This window comes from Talpa europaea, assembly GCF_964194135.1.
Source record: "Talpa europaea genome assembly, chromosome: 5".
NCBI lineage: Eukaryota > Metazoa > Chordata > Mammalia > Eulipotyphla > Talpidae > Talpa > Talpa europaea.
This window is the reverse complement of record NC_140071.1, coordinates 15,558,867-15,581,783: the sequence shown is the minus strand read 5'-3', so window position 1 is coordinate 15,581,783 and position 22,917 is coordinate 15,558,867. Positions and strand designations below refer to the sequence as shown.

At 49.6% G+C, this 22,917-nt stretch overlaps 1 protein-coding gene across 1 annotated transcript in view; it reads right to left on the bottom strand.

The window, feature by feature from the left end:
- Nucleotides 1–254: 254 nt before the first annotated feature.
- The window catches only part of PDZD2 (PDZ domain containing 2), a gene marked incomplete at both ends in the record, with an annotated part of 207,467 nt that continues 184,804 nt past the window's right edge, over nucleotides 255–22,917 (bottom strand). Inside the window, 8 exons of the mRNA XM_084233525.1 lie at nucleotides 255–421; nucleotides 1,874–2,008; nucleotides 4,126–4,396; nucleotides 5,001–5,102; nucleotides 7,661–7,778; nucleotides 8,476–12,484; nucleotides 17,437–17,569; nucleotides 20,689–21,500. Coding sequence (XP_084089651.1) covers nucleotides 255–421; nucleotides 1,874–2,008; nucleotides 4,126–4,396; nucleotides 5,001–5,102; nucleotides 7,661–7,778; nucleotides 8,476–12,484; nucleotides 17,437–17,569; nucleotides 20,689–21,500 — 5,747 coding nt within the window. The remainder of the gene's footprint in view (nucleotides 422–1,873; nucleotides 2,009–4,125; nucleotides 4,397–5,000; nucleotides 5,103–7,660; nucleotides 7,779–8,475; nucleotides 12,485–17,436; nucleotides 17,570–20,688; nucleotides 21,501–22,917) is intronic.

Sequence of the window (22,917 nt, the reverse complement as noted above, 5' to 3'; positions counted from 1 at the left end):
CTGGAACAAAGGGAACCCTCCCGGCCCAGGCAGCGCAGGCGGAAGGCTGCCAGAGGCCAGCTCCATTGCTGTTGCGCACACAATGTGTCAGCTCAGGTTTAAGTAAAAACTTGGAGATTCTTATAGTCCTTGCCCATAGCACTGTTTGTTATTCCAGGAACCATCAATTACAGAAGTCGTTCGGCTATGCTAAAGAAAGAAGGAAACAGAAAGTGTGCAAGCTCTGTCAGTGAGTGTCTGTGCTCGTGCTTGTTTCATGAAGAATTCCTGTGCTTTCTAATGACCAACTGCACGGGCCCCTCTGGGACTGATTTCATAATATTCCAGGCATCGAAGTGCAGGAGCCCAACCAGGGGTTTCCCGTTAATGGCAAGAATTTCATCTCCAGCTTCTATCGTTCCTGCTTGTTCAGCTGCTCCACCTGGGAGAATAAAGTCCAATATAGGTTGGTACTTTCACAGCATTGAATTAAATTCCAAGTAAGCTAAAAAAAAATCTGTATTCTTAGGATATATTTCTTAAATGAGACACAAAATGCATATACTCAAAAATTGGACTAAAATGGCAGTCTGGAACCCCTTCCCCTGCCACTCCTCTCTGCCACCTCTCAATAAAAATAAGCAACCGAGGGCCTCCCTGGTGGCACAATGGGTTAAGCACTGCACTATGAAGCAATCCAAAGCCTCTGCAGCACGAGTTCAGTCCCTGCCAGCCAGGGAGCAATCCACATGGTGCAGCAGACCTCTGCTGTCTCTCCTGCTGCTCCCCTCAGCACTGTACTTCGGTCAGTCTGCCTGTTCTGTTCCCCACTCTGTCTCTGGTGCATTCTCTCACCCCCTGCATTTCTGGCCTGTACCTCAGCTCTTGCATGCATAACTAAATACATCTTTAAAGAAAAAAAGCAACTGATAAGGGAAAGATTTTCAATGTAATCAATAAAGAGTTAATATCTAGACCGGATAAAGAACTACAAATCACTAAGAATAAAGAGAAAGCTGAGCATAGGAAATCAGTTGGTAAAATCCAAATGGTCAGTAAATGCAGGAAAACAGGCTCAGCTTATAATTGTTAAACAGATATTGGTTGATAGATCCGAGGAGGTCACGCGTTAGTGGGAAGGATACTGAGTAGCAGTCATACTGGGTTCTGGTGTCAAGTGTATGACTTCAGGCAAGTTGCAAGTTTCTCTAAACTTCACTTTTCTCACCTGCAAATTGGTGATGTCAATATCTGTCTTGTTAGGACACGGGGTTGTTAATGAGATGAGTCTGGTAAACCATGTGTTTTGCAGACCAGAGAAAGACTTTTACATGAGAAACTTCTCTCGTTTAAACCGTTGTTATTTTGGGTTTTCTATTATATGTGGCCAAAACAGGGTAAGCCTCTACATTTATTGAGATTTGAAAAAAATGCCCTCTATAAAGCTTCTGTGCCTTTCCCCCAAAAGGTCTTGTATAGCTTTTGACACTTCTCAGTTCTTTACAGTTGTGCACAGAATCTGCATCTGCCTTTTCCCCCATGGAATGCTGTTTTTGAACTGGTCCCATTTAACGTATATGTATCTAATTTCTTTCTTGAATTGCTGTATAGTTTTCCCTTTTATGAATGTAATGTAGTTTACCTGTCATTCTGCTGGAGAGATAAACAATATATAACAAGTTAAGTTTCTGTTTTTCATTTTAGCAGGAATTGCCAGCTTTTTCCCCAGAGATGATTAAATACATACTTCCACCAGAAAGTATGAATGCTCTCCTCTTTCCAGATCCTTTACATTAAACACACTAAATTGTGAGATTTTTTTTTTTTAAATAATACCTAATATTACAAGTTTAAGCATCTTTTCCTGTGCCTGAGTGGGTTTCTAGGACGTTACCTTTGTACACTCTCTTAATGAACAGGGGCCCATCTCCAGACATAGACGACTTCCCTCCATCCAGACTCAGTCCCAGCCCAGCCGAGGTCTTCAGCACTTCAACACACAGAGCATCGTGAGCAGCGACACTTCTCCCTGCAGGAACAATGTTGGTGAAGATGGCGATGACAGGGATTCTCATCACCTTCTGTCCAGGTCCCCCCACATACCTCGCCCTGGCACCTCGAGTCTCCGCTAACTTGCACTGTTCTTAACCTTTAAGATCAGTGTTGAGGTTGGTCTTCCAACGGGGAGCAGATTGGCCCTCCTGCTGTACATGCACTCTTGGTCCTTTTAAGCTTACTGTCTGCAACCATGGGAAAGGCTTTTACACCCCTGCAGAAACCCTCAGAAGCCAGACTGCTTCCGTCAAGCCCCACATTCCTGTGGTGCACGTCTCAGTGAGGACTGAGGTCACACTTAGGGAAGCAAATTTGATTTCCTGTCAACCCTGCTGGCAGCAGAGCCTCATAGGCTGGTACTGAAAACCCATAACACCCAACTGCCAGGACTCAGATGAGACTCTGATCATGGATTCCAAGCTCCCTGGCACCCGTGAGCTTCCTTCCCTATTGGCCACACAAGATCCTGTGATTGGCAACTGCCTCAGGTCACAGCCGTCTTCACACACTAATTGCCTTCATTGCTCCACTTTGGGAGGAGTGTTTCTATGGCGACGCACCTGTTCCCACTTGGTGTACTAGTTTGGAGATGCCAGGCCAGCTCCATCTTGGGAGATAGGAAATGTAAACTTGCCTTAGCTGTCCCTTCCACGCTGTGTCAGGAAGGGTGGATTGGTAAGGTGTACTTCCTTGCTTGGGCGGCAAAGGAATGACCCCAAACAGATTAAACTGTATACTCAGGGTTGAGGCCAAGCCAGCAGCATCATTTTGAACATAAGGCAAGTCCATTTTCCTGGTTTAAAGAAGGCCCTCCATGCCTTCTGAAGGAAATTTACTCTCAGAAGTAGTAGTTTTTTTCAGTAAATGGTGTTACTTGCTGTTACTGAGGAAAACGGCCCATTATAGTGACTCTCAACTCGAGCCACTGATGAATTCACCTGGGAACCTTAAAAAGAGGTTGATGCACACCCATCTCCCACTCCTTAGGGTTTCTGACTTAGCTGGGGAGTTTCCTGGCATTAGGAGTTTAGAAAGCTGCCCAGTGCTCTAGTGTGCAGCTGCTGCATCAAGCCCCGAGTTGGGTGCTCCCGATTGAAGAAATAAGCTTAAGCCCTCCATGTGCTTCTAATTGGTTCATTCTAGGAGCTGGTTCAAGGCTAGATGCCCCCAAAGGTGCCTGCAATGACAGAAGAACTTTCTGCATCCAAAGTCTTCAAACTGTTAGTGTCAGGAAGTTCCCGGGATCCTGCGGGAAATGCACCCAACAAGATGGTGCTGGACCAAGGTGAGCATAACTATGTGTTCCCATATGGGGAGAGCTTCAGCTTGTTAGAAGAGCGGAAGTGAGACAACAGAGCAAAGGGAAACCACCCTGCCAGCTCCAAGGCATCTGGACAAGAAAGTTTCACATTTTCCAGCTAAGCCATTACAAATAGCTCAAGCCATAGGAAGTCAAGTTGAGTAGCACTGACTTAATTATCAGGGAGAGATGCTGAGAAGAAACCAAAGGCCCCTCCCAGAAGGCCATGCCCTGAGCTGCTGTAGACGCTAGTCCAGAGGCAAATAGAGTTGCTCCTTGACTGTGAGGGGCACTACAGAAGCCTGAGGTACAAAAATAGAAGCAGTGCTGAGTTGAGTACTCAGCTCAACTTACTGTGGACCCTGACTAGGACAGTGTGCGGGGCACAGAGAAAATCTGGCTCTGAACCCAGCTTTTGGTTGACAGGGTTGCGGTCGCTCTTTTTAACACATTGGCTCCCTTATTTTCTTCTACAACAGGAAAGACTACACAACCTCATGTCTCTGAAGGCCAAATGGTTTCCTCCATCACAAGAGTCTCTTTTATACCAGCCACTTAGTCTTACCCAGAAGCTGCAGATATGAAGGGGCGTCCTTCTTAGTCATTTTAAACCTTCAGCTGTATGGCTTTTACTACCATGTAACCTTGTTTTTGCAAAAAGCACCTACAAATACCAGACTACACTTGGTTTCTGACTCAGGTGACAATAGTTATTTTCCTCTGTGTTCAGTCAGAATCTGCCCTGCCAGGTGCCCACACTCCGCTGATACCCGAACGGGTTGGTGTCTTACCTGTTGCAGGCTCTAGGGGGATGGTTTTTCTGGACAGTGAGCTCTTCATATTGGTGGTGGAAGGCTCCTGCCTGGGTATGGGCCTGGCCTGGCCATTCCCTTTCTTGATGACCACAAGGACGTCTTTGTACAGCTGAGCCTGGTGTAGAACCTTCAGGACATCCCCATGGGCTAAGCCAGCCAGTGAGGTGCCATTGACTGACAGGAGGACATTTCCTCTGTTCACAGTCCCTTCCTGAGACGCTGCCCCCTGAGAAAACACCCTGTGCACCTGAGACAGGAGAGGACAAAAGCCAAGCTCATTTATGACCTCCAGTTAGGGAGACAGTGACTGCTCATGTAGAGTGAAGGAATTTTCTAGTGGCAAGTTTTTCTAAATCATGTAACTAGTTGGTTTATCAAAAACACATTCAGTGTGATGGATGGAACGATAAATGTCAGTGGCAACACCTGACACACTTCTGCTCATCTTCTGGCTGGTGTCTAATGTGCCTGGCCCTCCCTGGGGGGCTAAGAAGCTGGCCTTCCTAATGACCTCAAAGGCCTTCAAGTAGTTTGGGGAAGAGAAGTAATTTCATAGGCCAATGTGGATTTGTTCAGTTAATTCTAATGCTTAAACATTTGGGTGGACCAGGGTATAGACTGTGTATACATGTATTAGCATCTAATGGGTCTCTCATTCTGTGTCTGCCAATTCTGTTAAAAATGCATCGCAAAGGTTAGTGAAAACGTGCTAATTTTCCCATTTCTTCTCTTTCGGTGGCAGGAAACAAACACCAGCAGTCTTTGAACTGACTGCTTTGATTCTTGTCCTGACCAAGTTCTGGGGCTGCTGCCTGTGACTTTCCCAAGAGCATCTTGATGTTGTCACTTACCACAATTGGTTTTGGCTCCACATCTGTCCCTCCTGCCACACTGAATCCCAGACTTGAGCCTTCTTTTTTATTCAAGACGATGAAGCAAATGTCTTCTTTATTCTAGTGAAAAACAGAGAAAGACTAGTCTATCCCTTGTGCCCGAGTCAGTACACTCTGCTGCGACCCTCCCTGCAGCACAGACCGTGTTGCTGCCAACCCTAGTGGTTCTTTAGGAGCCGTCATGAAATACCGGCCACCCACCCCGAACCCCTGCTTCAGCTACAGGCCCCAGGGAGGGGGGACAGGGGCCCAAGGGAGGGAAGAGAAGCCAGCCTAGCCACTCTAGGCCCCAGGATTGTGTCTCCGAATCTGATCCTAAAGGGAATTCTTTTTGTCTTCAATCTAGCACAGTCACTGTCAGCATCAGCGAGACTAGATGGGCCATTTGTTTAATGCCTCACCTTGTGTTCAGGTCATTACATTTCCTGTGATTACAAACCAAAATATGCTTAAAAAAATGTTAAGTTAAAACTAACTCCTCCGCCGTATTGACACTAGAACATTCTTAGCAGTGTCCTAGGGTTAAGTAACAAGACTATCCTGTACCAAAAGATACCTTGCAATAAAAGAGTACAAATTAAATTAGCTGGACTGATGTTTCTGATTTTTTTACTTCCTTCACCCATAACCCAGGTGATATTGAATGTTTCAAATACCCGCATTGCACACCAACAGTAGTAGAAAAAATAACCCTTAAGGAGTGTTTTGATGAAAACAAAAATCACCTCAGTATTCATAGGGAGGGAACCCAATATTTAAAAAGTGTGTAGTCCAATTGTAAGTCCTGCAGACAGATCCAAAAGCATTTTAAAAATACCTTTTTCAAGAAATTCATTCAGACCAAGATTTCATGTGACACTAGAATGTCCTGCAGAACTTTTAGGTTTTGGGATTTGACTTTAAATCAAGTTCAACCATAGCTATGCTCAGACACTGCTCGGTGAAGAGTGATGACTAGGCTTTCTTGACAAAAACAGGAACATATGGCCTTGTCTCATAAATGATCTTTGTGCTTGATGTTAAAATAAGAATACTCACATTTAAATGTCTTACTGGAGCAGAGAGCCAGGATATTTGAAAGTGGCACTCTTGCCTTCAAGGAAGTATCGCTAAAATTTCAGGTTTCTCCAGTTGTGTTTGAGCATACAAACTGCTAGAAGCCAGTAGGCCAGCTGCTGCCTCCAAGAAGCCGAGCACTGGGTCAGGGAGAGCATCTGCACCTTGACGTCAGCTGGCTGAAGTCAGAGGACCAGAATTTGTTCTCTGCTTTTCTGATTTCTCACAGCACCTCCAGAAGGCCACTACAAATTGTTTTGTGCAATTCTATTTTCAGCACTCATGGAAAAAGGCAAAAGCTGGACTCTTCCAGTCTAAGATGGTAAAGACGTCTGTGCTCACCACGCGTTTCAATGCAACTGAAGACAGGAAGAACATCAGGGAGAGCAAACTATTCAGATGGAAGTGGGCGTGAGCCCCCTACTGGCCACAATACTCTGTCAGGTTTGGCGGGGGAGGCCCTGGGCAGCCTGGCCACATGAAAGTCTCCATTTTGGGAGGCTGCTTGAGACTTTGTGGTTTTCTCCTTTGACATTTTACCTAACTGTAGAATGTCAGGAGCCACGGGGGCCTGGCAAAGGGTGACCCCCACCTTGACTGGGTATCCTAGACTAAGACTTGCTGGCATGAAGCACTTCTTGTAACGAGTCAGAGGAGGGAGGGAGATGATGGACTAGTCCATTTTACTGAAAGGTGAAAAATACATTTCCTTGTCAATACCTTGCTTTTTTGTCTTGGAGCCTATGTGGCAGCTCTTAGACCTGGGGGCGGGGCGGCACAGGCGGCGACCCCATTCCCTGGCAGGTGGCTGTGGTAGTTTATGTCCACTGAGGTGGACAGAGGTACTTGGGGTATCTACGTGAGAATGGGGAGTAGAAGCTAAGAGGTTTTTTTTTCTAGTCTACCTGTCTCCTTTCCATCCTGACTCACTTCTTCTCAGAGGCCAAGCCCACAATCCTGGGTAAAGTTAGAATGTCTAGAAGTGGTCTCCGTTGATAGCAGTAATCCAGGTATAATTGCACTCAGGAAATTCTGTTTGTTTGCTTTTCTCTAAAATATTCAGGTTCAAATCGCTGGGTAGTTCTAAGAAATTGTTCAGGAAAGCAGTCAGATATGAGCCCATGGTGTCTTTTGTTACTGTTAATTGTCACATCCAATTTATTGAAAGATTATTTGTAACCACTGACTTGAGTTTTTGTCTTGGAGCCTGAATGACAGCGGCTCTCAGACCTGGGCGGGGCTGCGCAGGTGGCGACCCAGTCCCCAGCAGTTGGCTCTGGTGGGTCATGTCCACTGAGGTGGACGGAGGTACTTGGCCAGCCTTCCAAGGGGCCTAATTGTGTTTCGAGGACACTCCAAACAAATTCCGAGTTGGGGGCCGGGGTGGGAGAGGATGGTGACTAGCTGACACGGGGGAATTGAAACAGCCGCTTGCACCAAAGCACCGATCTGGCACCTCACATTTCAAGAAAAAGTCTAGCTTCTGAAACAGGCTCCAGGCAAGACCAGTCACACGGAGCTGTAGAGCTCCCAGCAGCAGGCCCCGGCTTTCCGCGACTCACCTCTGATTGTGCTTTTGCCTCCTGGATGAGCGTGAGGATGGTCGCGCTGGACCCCACTGCTGACAAAACAGCCTGTAACCTCTGCTGGGCCCCCGCTGAGACGAGAAGTTGATCCAAACTAAATAATAGAAACACGTTTCAAGAACAAAGGAAAAAAGCGGCTCCATTTAGTAAAGGCACATTTAAAAGCATCTCATTTTGCTCCTAGAGGCAGGTCTTCTTAGTGGGTATTACTGTGGATTCAGGGATCCCGTCAAATGTTAGGGGATGGATTTAACAGAAAACTTCTGACACATTAAAAAAAATTCTAGACTCGGGAAATACTTTAAAAAGTTAGAAATTTCCTTTTCAACTCCATCTGCACAGGCCCAAATTTTATGGAGGTGCAGCTTCCCTGCCCTCCCACCACTCATGGTGCTTTTGCTACAGAAGCCCCTTTTCAAACCGCATTTTGTCAAGCTCGTCCCTGCTGGCACTTGCGCTTTTCAGCAATGACACTCAAACAAAGGGGGGTATATATGCAGTGAGGGTGCCAGGGATCGGAGCCCGGAGTAGGAGAAGGACATGAAGGGAATCTAGTCAGTGACGTCTGAGGAAAGCGCGCAGCTCAGTTGACTGTTCTGATACTGATTTGTTACTTTGGACAAACGGACCAACGGACGGATGGGGGTCAGGCAAGAGGCTACCTTTAGGAGTTGCTGGGTGTGGGGCGCACGAGAATGGCTTCGAGATCTTTCTACTCCTCTAGTAATCTGAAACTATAATAAAACTGCAAAACGTTAATTTACGTAAAAGGAGGCGGGGCAGACACTTACTTAACCGACCAGCTTTTTGCAGCAGGCGGCCCCGGGCTGACTTCACCCACGTGGTGGGCTGAATGCGGTGTCCCAGGCTCACTGGCTTGAAGGCTGCTCCCTCCAGCGCAGACCCTGTCCCCTCCCTTCTCGGGGCACGAAAGGGCTGTGGACCCAGTGGGGCCCTCAGCAGGGGCGCCGAGCGGCTTCCTGGGGACGATCTCCAGCTCTGTCTTGAAGAGCACGGCCGTCGGCCCCGCCGAGAAGTCCTCGCTGCAGAGCTTGTCCAGGTCGGGCATGCTGAGGGCCCTCAGCTCCTGCAGCTTCGAGCGGGACAGCGGCGAGTGTTGGGTGTGGCGCACCGAGGACTTGTTCCTCCTGACGGGAGAGGCCGGGGTCTGGGCGGGGGTGGGAATTCCGGAAGGACCAAGGCATTTCTTCGGGTCCGGGGCCTTGTGATCGGCCTCAGCCGGGGCCTGCCGGGGGCCCGTCAGGGTCACACTGGACGGAGACTTGGTCATCTGGGGGATGAGGGTGCTGGCTTCACTTTGGCTTTCGCTGCAGGAGCTCAGGCTGCGTCTCAGCGACCTCATTGTTGGGTCACTCTGGTGGCTCCCCAAAGCCACACTGCCCGATGACCGTCTGCCAAGGGGAGGCTTGGAGCTCACCGACAAAAAAGGGGAAGCCCCGGACTTGGTGGTGGGCCGGTCGGAATGGGCCAGGTTCTCGAAAGACTTGATCCTCTGCTTGACAGAGAAAAATGAGGTAGATTCGTGGGGCCAGTTCTGCTCGGAGTAGTAATGTCTTCTGGTGACTCTGACCTTGTCGGGGCCGAGGCAGCTCATTTCCTGTCCTGAGAGGGCCTCCCCTGGCTCTGCTGCGGGAAGGCTCCTCTCCTGCAGGGGCTTGACACTGTAGACGCCCTGCCCGTTGGCCAGGCTGAGGACACCGCCTCTGGGCGCCTTGGCCTCGGGGCCGGGGGCTGGGTGCTGGCTGTCCCGAGGCGCGCGACCTGGGCTGTGCAGGGAATGAGCCTCCCGTCCGAAGTGGCTGGAGAACTGGGCGGGCATGGAGTAGGTCCTGGTCGCTGGCCTGGGCGTGAAGTAGGGGTGGTCCTCCAGCGCCGGGCCCGGCGGGATGCCGTTCTGGGCCATCCCCAGGGGGTCGGACGTGGGGTTTGACGTTCCCTGGGAGGCCTCTGCCCTTTCAGTGGGCAGCTGCGGGGACGCGGCGGTGGTGGCCAGCTTCGCGGCGCTGAGAGCCGCCTGCATCTCCGGAGGCCCCTGGGAGGCACGAGCCGGGAGTGCGGACGGCGGGGGACCTGCGCTCGCCCCCACAGACTGGTGGCAGAGGCGGATCTCACGCTTCTGACAGCTGCTCTGCGCCAAGGGCCCTCCCTGTCTGTCCCTGTCCGCTAGCGCGTCACCAGACGCACTCTTGGGCAGTCTTTCTGAAGAAATGTCAATTATTTTCAGCTGGTTGGTCCTTTCCAGGCGATCACTAGCAATTATTTTGCTTTCTTTGTGGCCAGTCACCCCGTCTTGGGCTGCTTTCGGTGTCATTTGGCTGGAGGCACCCCGCTCGCTGTGCACGGGAGGTGGGGTGTCCCGCTTGCTCCCTGCTGGGGATGTACTGCTCCTTGAGGCCGCGGGACTCGCCCCCGAGGCCACAGGGGAGGCCTTGGTCTCTGGTCCACCCTTAGGAGGCCTGGGGCCAGCGGGGCACCCTCCGTTGGGGTCCGAGTGGCTCGCCAGAGGGAAGCTGCTGCATGCACCTTGCTCAGGAGGAGTCTTGGGGGAGGTAAGAGGTGAAATAAATGTCCTGATGCTTGTGTCTGATGCTGAGGCCTTCAGTGACCCCGAGGTGGCCAGGGGCGTCCTGGTCTCCAGCTTACACTGGGGACTCTTGAGGGGGGATGGGGCGTCTGTGTCGGGATCCTCGTGGTCAGCTATTTGGGACCGGTGTGACGCCACCTTGGAAAGCATTTTGTGGGAGGCCTGGGGTGAGATAAGGGATTTCTTGTGGTCTGTCCCCCCAGCCTTGGCTGTGGTGGCTGCAGGGGCCTCGGTACTGACTTTGCTTTTGCTTTTGATGCTCAGTTTCTTCAGCTTAGGACCGGATTTGGGTTTCTGACAGTTACTTAAAAGAGTTTCCACTGAATTTTTTTTAGGTGGGTCTTTATTTTCAAGGTTCAGTTTCAGCTGTGGGGGACTCTCAGCCACGGCGACCCCCTTTCTGTGGCTGGAGCTCATCACCGGACTCCTGGAGTCGGGGCTCCTGGCGGGCACCGTGGGTTGCTCCTTTTCAGTTCGGTTCTGCAAATGCGGACTTTGGTTATTTTTATTGATTTCTTTAAACCAGGCCATGATGGGCCTCTTGGAGATCATTTTTGGTCTCGGTAGCAAGTCATCCAGGTCTTGACTTTCTGAGATATGCAGACTTGCCAGGACGGATTCTCCATTCTTAGGGACATCCAGGACAAGGGAGGCCAGGTTCTCACCGGCGTGAACTTCTCTTTCTTGTTTGCTATTTGGGGTTCTGTGATCTAGCAGGTCATGGTCCAAACCGCCGACCATGTTGAGAGCGCTGAGGGTGACGGGGGGTTTGTGGAGGCACAGGGGGGCTGGAGGAGGCCAGCTGTTGTCCACAGCCGAGCTGGTGCCGGTGCCTTCCACGGTGTCTCCTGCGCACAGGGGCCTGTGGTTCTGCGAAATCCTTGTGTCCACGTGCTCACGTGAGCTTATGTCCAGGAGAGAAAATGGCTGGGAAGAGTTTGGGCTGGAAGGACACGAGGGCCCAGGCGGGAAGGACGTTCTGTCACAGGGACCTGCCACCGCTTCACTCCAAGTGCTGTGCTCCAGGGGCAGAGCTCTGGCTGGAGCAGCACTGGGGACAGCCCTGGCAGGAGCAGGAGTCAGGGGTGGGTTGGGGGAGCCATTTGTGGAACAAATTTCAATTTGCTCCTCCTCAGACTCTGTGGTGTCATCCTTGTAAGAAGACCCACGAGAACGAGGAGGCGACAGGTGGTCCCTGGTGGAAGCTCGTGGGGCTTCAGTGAGTGACTCAGGGTCAGAAGATGAATCCTCAGCATCTCCATACATGGACGAGAGGGGCGGCTCTGTGTTGTCACCCAAGCCTGGCGGGGAGATGCTGTCTTTGTGGAAATTGCTAAAATTTCTAGAGTAGTTGCTGAGAAAGCTTTTATTCACAGTAAGATGCTTGTCAGGATGAACTGAATCCAATACTGACGGTTGAGAGGCCCACTGTGGGGGAGGGGGTGGGCCAGCAGCCCTGCCTGGGGAGGGGGTCTGGCTCCCTGTGACTGGCTGGGCCTCGCAGGAACTTCCGCCTCCCGTTGGAGGCTGACCCTGAGAACCGCCCTCCAGAATCGCCGGGTCCCCTTTCTGAGGGGATGGAAGTCTTGCCTCAGAAGCATCCAAGTCCTTGATGAGTCTGTCGACATCAGTTCTGGAGCTCCCCCCACTCTTCGGGGGGCAGCAGTGACCCGAGTGACTGCCACACACCCCCTGGGCCCTGTCCGTGGGCGATGGCAGGGCAGGGCCAGGCTGTGGAGCCGTCTGGGATGCGGGGCCTGTTCCCTTGGGCAGAGCAGACTGTGGGGAGTTGCCAGGTTCAAGGATGCCTGCGGTGTGTGAGGCCTTGCTGTGGTTACGTCGCTCCTCCTGGGAGGGGAGAAGGTCTGGTGACTGGCTGGTGCTGGCCAGAGCGGCTGCCTCTGCTTCGGGCCCTGCTCCCCCTTGGGCAGCTGGCTGCCTGCCGTTGCTGGGGGAGCTGCCCTCTGCAGCTGTGGGAGTCTTGCTGAAGTCAGTCTGGGCTGCCGCTGCCTTCCTCGGGGACGGGCTGCAACCCTTGCTGACTTGAGATCGGTCCTGAGGCTCGGGGGCCCTGGGCGGTGCTGGTGCTCCGGGGTTCTCCGGCCTCCTGACTGGCCCGGTGTCCCTCGCGGTCTTGCTGGGGTCAGGGCGAGCCGCCCCCTTCTGCCCCAGGGCGGGGACAGAGCCGTCCAGGTCTGCGTGGAGGTTATAAATAAAAGGCGGGGTGGGAGGGGAGACGGGAGAAAATAGAAAAGCTCTCAGTTAGAAGGAAATGGTCAACAGTCTCAATACTTCTGACCTTTTCAAAAGATGACTCTGCAGCCTAAGTGGAGGCCTCTGGCCACTCTGTCTCAGTCCCTAAAATTACAGAGCACGCACATGTGACAGACGGCGCCCTGCTTTGGAGACTCCAGAATAGATTGACTGGCAGAAAGAAACCTTGTTTCTGCCCTTTTTCCTTCCTTCAGGCTATTTTAAGGGGGGGTGACACCAGCCAGCCATCCACTCTGTTGGCAAATGCCACAGGCGTCAGGCTGCTCCCGCAGCCCCAGCTTCGCCTCAGTTCTGCAGAGGACACACACCTCAGGCCGGCATCGGCTGTTCCTGGCAGGGGAGCCTCCTGCTGTGGGCTGTTAGCCACTCAGCAGTGCGAGGCCGTCTGCCGCCTGCTCTTCAGGGCCTTCCTGCTCAGCGTGGGGAGGAGGCGCTTGGGAAAACAGCCCAAATGCTACAGACAGGGCTCACGTCTGTCCGCACTGAGGCTGAGCTCTGTCTTCAAGTCCAGAGGCCAGATTTTCCCAGGGGAGGAGGGGGCTGAGCGGGCTTCTGGGAGATAGTTGGTCCAACAGTGATGAGGAGGAAGACAATGGAATGGAAGCAGAGCAGGACGAGCACGGAGGCTCAGAGGCACTGGGGCCGATGCACGGGGTGGGCTCTGGGGAGGTGCTGCCCTGAGGACGGAGGCTAGTCTGTCCCTCTGGCACAGGCATCTTGCTATAGTGGGGGGGATGGTCATAAAAAAATGAACATGGATTCACTCTTAGGAATTATGGGTCTGAGGTTGGAGTGAAAAACTTGGTCCCAAAGTACGTCTTCTCCAAATGGTGCAGCCCCCCCCCCATCTCCCACATAAATCATCTTTCCCGCAAATGGATTTTCCCTCTTGAAATCCTATGTCAGTAAGTAACGAATGATCGAGACTTGGCACTGTGCTGAGCTCTCCATGCATGTCATTTTCTTGGAGTGCTGTGAGGTCGGTGCTGGGACCACCTGCTGGCAAGGGTGGGAACCAGGCGCAGAGCAGGTAGCGTGTGTACCAGGGCACGAGGCTCACAGCCGGGAAGGTGGCCACACAGCCAGCCCGTACTAGGCCCCGACTGCATGGCCTCTCCAGGGAGTGCACTTGGCAACAAGGTTGCCCCGTCATCACAACCTAGGAGACCGTATGTGACTCTCCAGAGACTTTTTTTTTTTTTAAAGATTTATTTTTTTTTAATAGAGGCATGTTTTTATTTATTTGTTTATTTGTTTGTTTGTTTTGTTTATACATGCACTGGGTACAGTCAGAAGCGCGGGAGGCCGAGAGAATTCACCAGAGCCAGAGCGGGGAGCAGAGCAGGCAGAAGGACCGAGGTACACTGCTGAGGGGAGCAGCGGGCGGCAGGAGAGGTCTGCGCGCCATGTGGGACCCTCCTCTGGTGGCCGGGGAGCAGCCGGGGATCGAACTGGGGCCTCAGAGGCCGCGGGAAGCCTCGCAACCCAGCGCTCAACTGCTGTGCCACCGGGGAGGCCCTCTCCAGAGACTCTTGGGGACGGGTCTAACTCTCCTGGGCCCTGTGGCAGGCCCAGATCCAGAGTCTTGGGCTCCTGTCCTCAGTTCAACCTTTCAGAACTTAAAGGGCTTTACTTCTCTGCTTCTCTGGTGCCAACTACTGGGAAAGGGGGGGGGGGGTGTTTACACATGAGGCAAAAGGAGGGGATTTTAAAGGCTGTCTTTGGGTTCAGATTTGCTCACTGACCAAACCCTAAGAGGCTGTTCTTGTTAGTCATACGTCTGTATCACCACGTGTGTGACTCAGAAGGGTCTTATCTGAGGGAGATGCAATCATGTGGAGACAGTCCTTGATGTCACCTTTCAAAGTAACCCTCCACTCAGAACCCCTCCAGTGCCCAAAATGGGGAAGAGTGTTGACTCAGCTGTGGCACATCATGGGGTGGAAGGCACAGCAGGCTTGACAAATCATGTGGTTAGCACAGAAGGACACGGGGGATAGGGCACAAGTTCCCAGCCAGAGCAGGTTACAGGGGCACCGAGGTGACTTGGGGCCCAGATGGCCTGTCAGGCCCTGCATCCATCATGCAAGCCTGGCAGGGTCTGGTTACCTTAGCAGGCTGCTCAAGGATGATTTCTGTGGGTCATGCGGTAAAAGAGGTAAAAAGGTAAAAGAATGCCAGATACTGGGACCACCATAAAGTGATTTTTTTTTTTTGTGAAGGAAATAAGCACAGGATGAAGATGGCTATATTCCTGGTATATATACACCCACACCCACACACACCCCCACACACACCCCCACACACACCCCCACACCCCCACACACACCCACACAAGGCTTCAGGGAGGCCTGAAGTCTTAGCAGAGATTTTCTCTGGGCCTAGGGTGGTTCTTCTGGTTCCTCCCACTCCCTCAACTTTTGTTTCCTAAGCTTCTATAATAAACATGTACTTGACTTATAAGAGTTATTTAAAAATTTAGTGACAAGAAAAGGGTTTACACTCTTCATACTGCTTCAGCACTTTTCTCTGAGTAGCTTTTGACAACTCTTCAAACAGCCACGGAGGACACACTCTTTCTGGTTTCTAAGAAAGAGAATTCATTATTAAAGGAGTATCAGTTATTGCTGGAAAGCTCAGTGGCTCTAAAGTGCAGATCGTACAACCAGCACTCACTTGTCAGCGGACTCTGTGTATAAAACAGCACGTTGGATCTTTACTCTCCTTAAAAAGTGCCTCAGGAATATTGCAGGTGCTCATGCAGATATCTCACCGCATGCATAAAACACACACACACACACACACACACATATGACAATATATAACATGTGTTCTTAGGAAAATTATACAGTGACTGCACATTTTGTACCAGACAGTGGTCCAAGCAGTGTAAGTGAAAATCTCTGACTCCTCTAAACAACCCCTGAGGTGTGTGACCTCAGATGGGAGTTAATTTGCCCAAGTCACTCCCCTGGTCAAATTTTGGGGCTGGGAACCCAGGTGCCCACATGCTTAACTCCTGGGCTGTGTATATAAAAATTTGGAAACTTAGGAGAATGTTTTGATTTAAAAAAGGTAAAGTGTTTCTCCTTTTATCAGTTTTCAGTTAAAATAGGATATATTTTAAGAGACATTCTGCGAGGGACAGGGAGGAAGAGAGATGCAAACAGGGGAGAGAAGAGCACACGGGCCTATGGCGATGGTTCACGGGTGAACTGGTGGTGGGGATTTCACGGGAACACACAATGATGTAAAAGATATAAGTAAAAAAATAAAGTATAAAAAAATAGGATCTGTTTTGATGAACATCCTTTCCTCACATTGGAAAGCAGAGAAGCCATTTACAATAGAAAAAGGAAGGCGGGCTGCTGCAATCAGCCAGGCTGTCATCAGGACCACTTGGTCATAGAGAATGTTCTAACTGGGAAGGAGAAAGCGCGACCTCCAAAAAAGATAGAAGCTCTAAAAATTTCAGAGATTCAGTCATTTAGAATCGCTGGTCCAACACTTCAGCTGTGGCCAGGGTACCTAGAGGGCCCCTTGGTGCTAACACAGCTCAATACTCAGTCCTCACAACGAGGACACTGTATGTTAAGGGATGGAATTGTAGCCAATTATAAATAAATCAGCCAATACATTATGTTAAAATATGTTAATCAGATGTTAATGGGCTCTGTCACATATATTAAATAGAATCCGTTCCTGGCACTAGCATTTACTGGTTGCTCAGTAGGGGCTAAGAACACACAGCTGCTCCTTTCTCAAGGCTCATCGCCTGTGGGAGCCTGGGGTGGGGGTGCAGAGAGGAAGGTACCCACAGATTGCAGCTTGGGAATGAGTGCTGTGACAGGGATATGCAAAGCACTATGGCATTCGGGGGCTTGGAGGTGGGAGGCTAAATGTGTATGTCATATGTAACATGGAGCCTTAATATATAGAAACCTATTTCTATAAGGTACAGCCCCTCAGCATTCAGAAACACTTGGCTAGGTAGAATAAGAACTTCCTCAAGTGGTGAGGAAGCAAAGCATTTTCTGCAGTAGAAAGCAAATTAAAAAGATGTTGAGCTCAGTTGAAAAACCATACACCCCTCCTGGGTGGCTCTCCCCTGCCATTCCAAAGCAAATACAGATTCTAAGAAAACGGGCCCCAATGGACAAGGAAAATGCCCTAGTAAGAGGTTGGCCTCAAAACATTATTGTGAAAGGTGACATCAAGGAGGTGCTACGTAACTTTACCTTCCCCAAATAAAAGCCTTTTAACAAACACTTTGCAACAAAGTCAAATTGCTAACAAAAATTGCCTGTACAGACTTGTTCAGCCAGTGAGTCCAACTGAAACAAGAATAGAAATCACAGTAAAACAGTAAAGAGCCTCACATGACAACACAGACATCAGAGGCCTCCTGGCCTGTCCTCCTGCGTGGTCATCCAGGCGTGCGCAGGTTTTTACATAGGGCAGTTCTAACGAGTGAGTGCTTTCTCACCACCACCTAGTTGCTCAGGCGTCAGGTGAGCCCTGCCTTAGGCCAGGAGCCCCGTAAGCACTGGAGGGAGGGCAGGGCTCCTGGGAGGGTCCAGTCACTGGAAAAAGTGTTCCTGCCCCCACTGCAAATTGAAAGTATGAAATTTTTCATAGAGAGTTTCACTAACAAGTAGTGAAGTCATTTCATGCAGCTTGATTTTGAAAAATCATGTTTGCAATAGTATTTTGGATGATGGTTCTAACCAAATTTATATTATACTAAAAAACTGTGTATTTTATTCTATAGAAACTACATAATATATTAACATAATATCTGGTATATTGTGTTATCATCATATATTATGTAACATATAATCATGTAGGTTTCACAAGGACAAAACAATCTTACCTGACTGGGGCTGTTGCCTGAGCTCCAGTGCAGCTTCTGGCAAGTTCTCTGGGAGGTGGTCAGCCTCTGGGCAGTGCAGAGCACAGCCGGTCGGGGCACACCCATCCCCGATGGTCAGCTTTCCCAAAGGCTCCTGGCGCAGAGACAACCACGAGTCAGAGCTTTTCAGGGTCTGTGCTTCTTGAGACATCCCCATGCAGAGGAGGCAGCCTGGTGTGGGGAAATCTGCACCCTGGGCTGGGAGCCATGAGATCCAGATTTTGGATGATGACTCTGGGTTTAAGATTCTGTGGAAATTAGATGGTCTGCTCACTCTTCCCAGGCTCCATTTTCTCAATTTTAAAATGGGGGTGGTTAAGGAAATGCAAATTAAAGTTGCAAAGAACTATCACTTTACACCTGTTAGGCTGGTGATTATAAAAAATAAACAGCAATGACATGTGCTGGCAAGTATGGGGAGAAATGGAACCCACACGCCCTGTCGGTGAGATTGTAAAATGGTGCAGCCACGATGGGAGACAGTGTGGCGATTTCTCAAGAAATTGAAGACAGAACCACCATATGGTCCAATAAGGGCATTCTGGGTAGCTACCCAAAAGAACTAGGTCTCAAAGAGATAACTGTATACCCAGCATGAATTGCTAAAATGTGAAAGCAACTCATGTCCATCAATGGATGAATGAACTAAATGTGGGCGTGCGCACACACGCGCACACACACACACACACAATTTAGCTTTCAAAAGTAAGAAAATTCTGATGCCTGCCACAATATGGATGGACCTTGAGCCCATTATGTTAAGTGAAATAAGCCAGCACAAAAAGACAAATACTGGGTGATCCCACTTATATGCAAAGTCCCTAGAGCGGTCAAATTCATAGAGGGGAAAGCAGAATGGTGTTTGGCAGGGCTGGTGGGGAGCAGGGGAGTGAGCAGTGGCAGCTATTGTTTATGGGTACAGAGTTTCTGTTTTAGAGGATGAAAACAGTTCTGGAACTGGACGGTGGTGATGGATGCCCAACATGCGAATTATTAGTAGGTGACCTGTCTGCCCAGAATTATGTGGTATTTTACCAAAATTGAAAATTATGAAAAAAAAATGAGGATGACCAGATTTGCCCTAATACCTAGGGTTACCTAGGGTTTGAACTAAAAGATGATTAATTGAACTAACAGTCATAAAAACAGCATGTAGCATGCAAAAGCGTATGCTGGTTAAGGTATTGTTACTGTCAATATTTTGCAAAGTTTTTAGTGGAAAAGCAACTCCCATTGGTGGTTAGGGACAGGTGGAATTTGATTAAGTGAAACTGACATTTAATATTTCAAAATTTCACTTTAGCCAAGTGTCTATTCTTTTATTTCCCTTTCTTCTAGCTAACATCTACTATACAATTTTTTTGAAACAAATTTGCCCAAAAGTTAAATCAGATTAATTTGAAATTTACCCTCTGAATTAAGGAGTCATAAAGTGGCCCAAAGGTGGCAGCAGAGGAAAGAGGTAAAATAGTGTATTTCAGCTATTCTTGCAAAAAATTTGTTTTATAAAATATCAATTATTGGTTGAGGGGAATCTGCACAGGATTTGACTCCACTGATTTTCTAGTTCTGTATTTTCTATTTAGTAGGCATACATGTAATACAAAACCAGCAGAAGCGTTTGGAATGAGATCGAGGTGGCTGCCACCCAGCACTGGGAGTATATTAAGCGCCACTGAACGTGGTTCACATTGTTTTGTGAATTTCATCTTACAAGAAAAAGGTATTAAATAAAAACAGCAGAAGATCACTAACACATTTACCAAAAGAGAAAGCTTTTCTTTAAAAAAAAAAAAAAAGCCTCTAACATTCAAGAGTGAACATTTTATGGCAATGCATTCTCTATTTTTTCTCATGTATCAATGAAAGTTTGGAGCTTAAAATTGTTATGAGAAAAATTAAACTTCCTTTGTGCAAGTTACAGTGCTGTTCCACATTTTTACTAGGCCCAGTACAAACTTATAAAGGCTCTTACTTTAATAGATGTTAAGTTGTTATGAATAAAAGACCTGTTGATGATACTTTTTAAAGGGAGTTTTTTTTTTGGTCAAGATTTATTTATTTATACATACAAGAATTGGGGTACAGGCCAGGGGTGTGGGGGGTGAGAGGATTCACCAGAGACAGAGTGGGGAGCAAAACAGGCAAAGTGACTGAAATACACTATTGAGGGAGCAATGGGAGAGACAGGAGAGGTCTGCTGCACCATGTGGGTAGCTCCCTGGCCGCGGATGGAACTCATGCTGCAGGGGCTGCGGATTTCTTCCCAGGTTGTGTCTTAACCCCTTGCACCACCAGGGAGGCCCCTTAAAAGGAGTTTATCTACCAGTTGAATGCTACATTTTAAAATACAAATGTTAGCTGAAGGTAAAAACTACAAGAGGAGGAAAAAAGATGTGTTTCTATTTCATATGTAAGGGTAACAAAAACCCCTTTGGCCTAGTGTATTTTTTATGACTATATTTTGGGGCCTATTTTCACATATGTTTATATAAATCGCTTGAACACACGTGCTGATAAAATACAGGCCGCAAATCAGCTCACTCTCCTCAGAGAGAAATGACTTTTGTTGAGGACGGGATCATAAACAATATTGGTTTATTTGACTCTCTCCTTGCTAAAGTGGAGAGATATCGAAATAAAAAAAAAAAAGAGCAATTCTGTAATGTGGAGCCATTCTACATACTTGGAAGCAGTAGTAACAAATAATATTCACTTGTGTAGAATGTAGTGCATCGTAAGCCCCTCGGTGGATGCAGGCCCGCCCATTCTTTCCTGTAATACGACAAAGGTCTGAGCAGCTGCAATCATACATAATCCCTGCAGAAAGCTTAAAAACCTGGGGTCACTCAGAAGCCTTCAGCCAGGATAATCACGGATAACGTTGCTCTACTCGGCTGAGAGACACCGTCTCTGTTTGAACACACTGTGGCTCAGAAAGGCTCGATAACTTGCCAGCTGGTCAGGTTTGCCTTCACCGGCCTTAAATGTCCTCCCCTCATCAACCACAGGCCAAATAACCGTGACCCCGGCCAACCTGCCCGGAGGGGAGTCAGCTCCCACGCAGTCAGCGGACGGACAGGAACGGCTGTCGAAAGCCAGTTTTCCTGGCATCGCCCTTTCAGGCAAAAGGCCCCACACTTTCCCACGCACTCCACGTCCACCCACACGGCACTCACTCACAGCCCAAGAGACTAGGAGAACTTCACCCACCGTCTCCTCGGTGCCACCTGGCTGCACACCCGCGCTGGTCACTTTGATGGACGTGGCCTGGACTCTCAGGTCCAGACCCCGTGGGTCCACGGCTCCATCCTTCGGGCTTCCCGTCTCTGAGCTGCCCGGCCTGGTCTCAGCCTCAGGCTTCTTGCAGTGGGGGCTGATTCGGGCCACCGGTTTGTGCCCAGATCCCAGGCTGTCATTCTTCTGTGGGGGGGAGCCGGTGCTGTCTGTGTTTATCAGGTTCTGGGGGCCCGTGGCAGCTCTGTATTCTAACTTGGGTGAACTCTTAGATCCTGACAGTTCCTTCCTCCCGGAGCAGCCGCGGCCATCCTTGGGGGCTGCTGCACAGGCCAGTAGGTTGGCTGAGCGGGAAGGCGTGTCTCCCGTGCCGCCCGGGCATCTCTCCACCCTGTCCAATGAACTGCCCAGGAGAGGCACCGAGGAGGCTTTGCTGACCAGCGTTTTCTGGGGATATTCCTCTAGGTTGGTGGTGCCTGGACCCTTGGCAGAGGTCCTCAACACATGCCTAGTATCGTCCTCTGTCAGAGGCCTGCTGGGGCCAGAAAGGGCCCCCGGGAGGGAAATGCAGTCCCCTTCACCATCAAACTCTTCCTCGTCACTGGCCTCGTCACCATCGTAGCAGCCGACCCTCCTCTGACGGAGGAGAGGGTTTCGGAGGGCCTGTGGGCTCCCAGGGAGGCTGGTTTGTCTGGCAACTGTTACTTGCTTGTGGAAGAGCCCCGAGGCCCGCTGGCTTCCAAGTGCCACAAGGCTGTTGGCCCTGGGTTTGCCTGGCTCCTTGAGAGCTAGTGAAAGTGGGGAGAGAAAAGTCAAACGAAATCAAGTTTTCCAACTGGCCTGGTCTTGTCATCGCACCCCCCTTGTTACACAGGAGCATTCCCACATGTGCAGATGCCAGACCACTGGTCACCGGGCTTAACCCATGAGGTTTCTTGAGGTCAGCAGAGTGGACAGCCAGCTTCCCTCTCGCCTTGTCCTACTGACCTTTCTTATTTATTTCCCCTCAATCTCAGGATTTCTTAATTTAAACCTCTATCATGTCTAATATGCTGCTGGGGTGCAGGCCGGATGCTGATTTCCTCTTTAGGATGAGAATTCCTCCCCAGGAGGATGCTGAGGAACCGAGGACAAAGCCCATGTACTTGAGGCCCTTCCTTCATCTGCAAAAGGGGGTCTTGATTACTGAGTATACAAGTTCCTAAGCATGGTACAGTGAAGCCTGACATAACTACTGACCCTCCAACAACCCGAGAGTTAGGGGTGCTGACCCCTCCCCCCCAATCAAAAATCCACATGTGATGTGGCGGTGGAAATTTTATGGGGATTACACCCGAGGGGAGAAATCGAACATTTTACAAAAATGTAACAGTGACGTAAAAAAGTATACATATTAAAAAAATCCACATGTAATTGATAATTGGCCTGCAGTATCTGGCCAATTCAACCCACCCACAGCTGAGGTTGACTGTGTGAAAACGGAACCCTCCAAAAACAACCCATGGATAAGTGGACCCGTGCAGTTCAAGCCCGTTTGTTCACGACTCAGTTGTATGTATAATCTACACAGACTCCACCCAGAGGAGGGAAGCGAGGCTGCTCCGGGAACTATCCCTATCTGCTGAGTGGAGTGAAAACTTACGTGCTTCCATCTGGGCATTTCTGTCAGACACCAGAATAAGCTCATGGGCTGATCCAAATGAGAGCCAGCGAGAAGCTCATCTTCTGCTTCTCCTAAACTGGGTGGATTTTCTTGTTCAGAAGTTAGAAATGAAATAAAGGAAACCACCCATGCAGCAGTCTGAAGAATCAGCATGATTCCCACACTACCATGGAATGTTTGTGGTATAGAGTATATTCAGAAGATGCAGTAGAGAGATAATCAATGAGATGCAAAAAGCCCTATTTGATGACAGGTTTTATAAGTTCTGGATCTTTCACTCACTGCTTCTCAAAAGGGCTTCATGAGGGAAGGGACCTGAATTTGGCTGGGATTCCCTTAAAGCATAGTTTGCCGACCCTGATCTGATCCCACTCTGGAAAGAGCATTGAAAAGGGGTCTGGCAACACCCCATAACACTGGGTGAAGAAGGGGACCCCCATCTATTTACTGCACCAGCAGCGGGTCATTAGCCACAGGTTGCGTTCCCCATGAGCAGACTGAACGTCGCCGGAGGGAGACCCCGGCTTCTGCTCAGCCAGCGG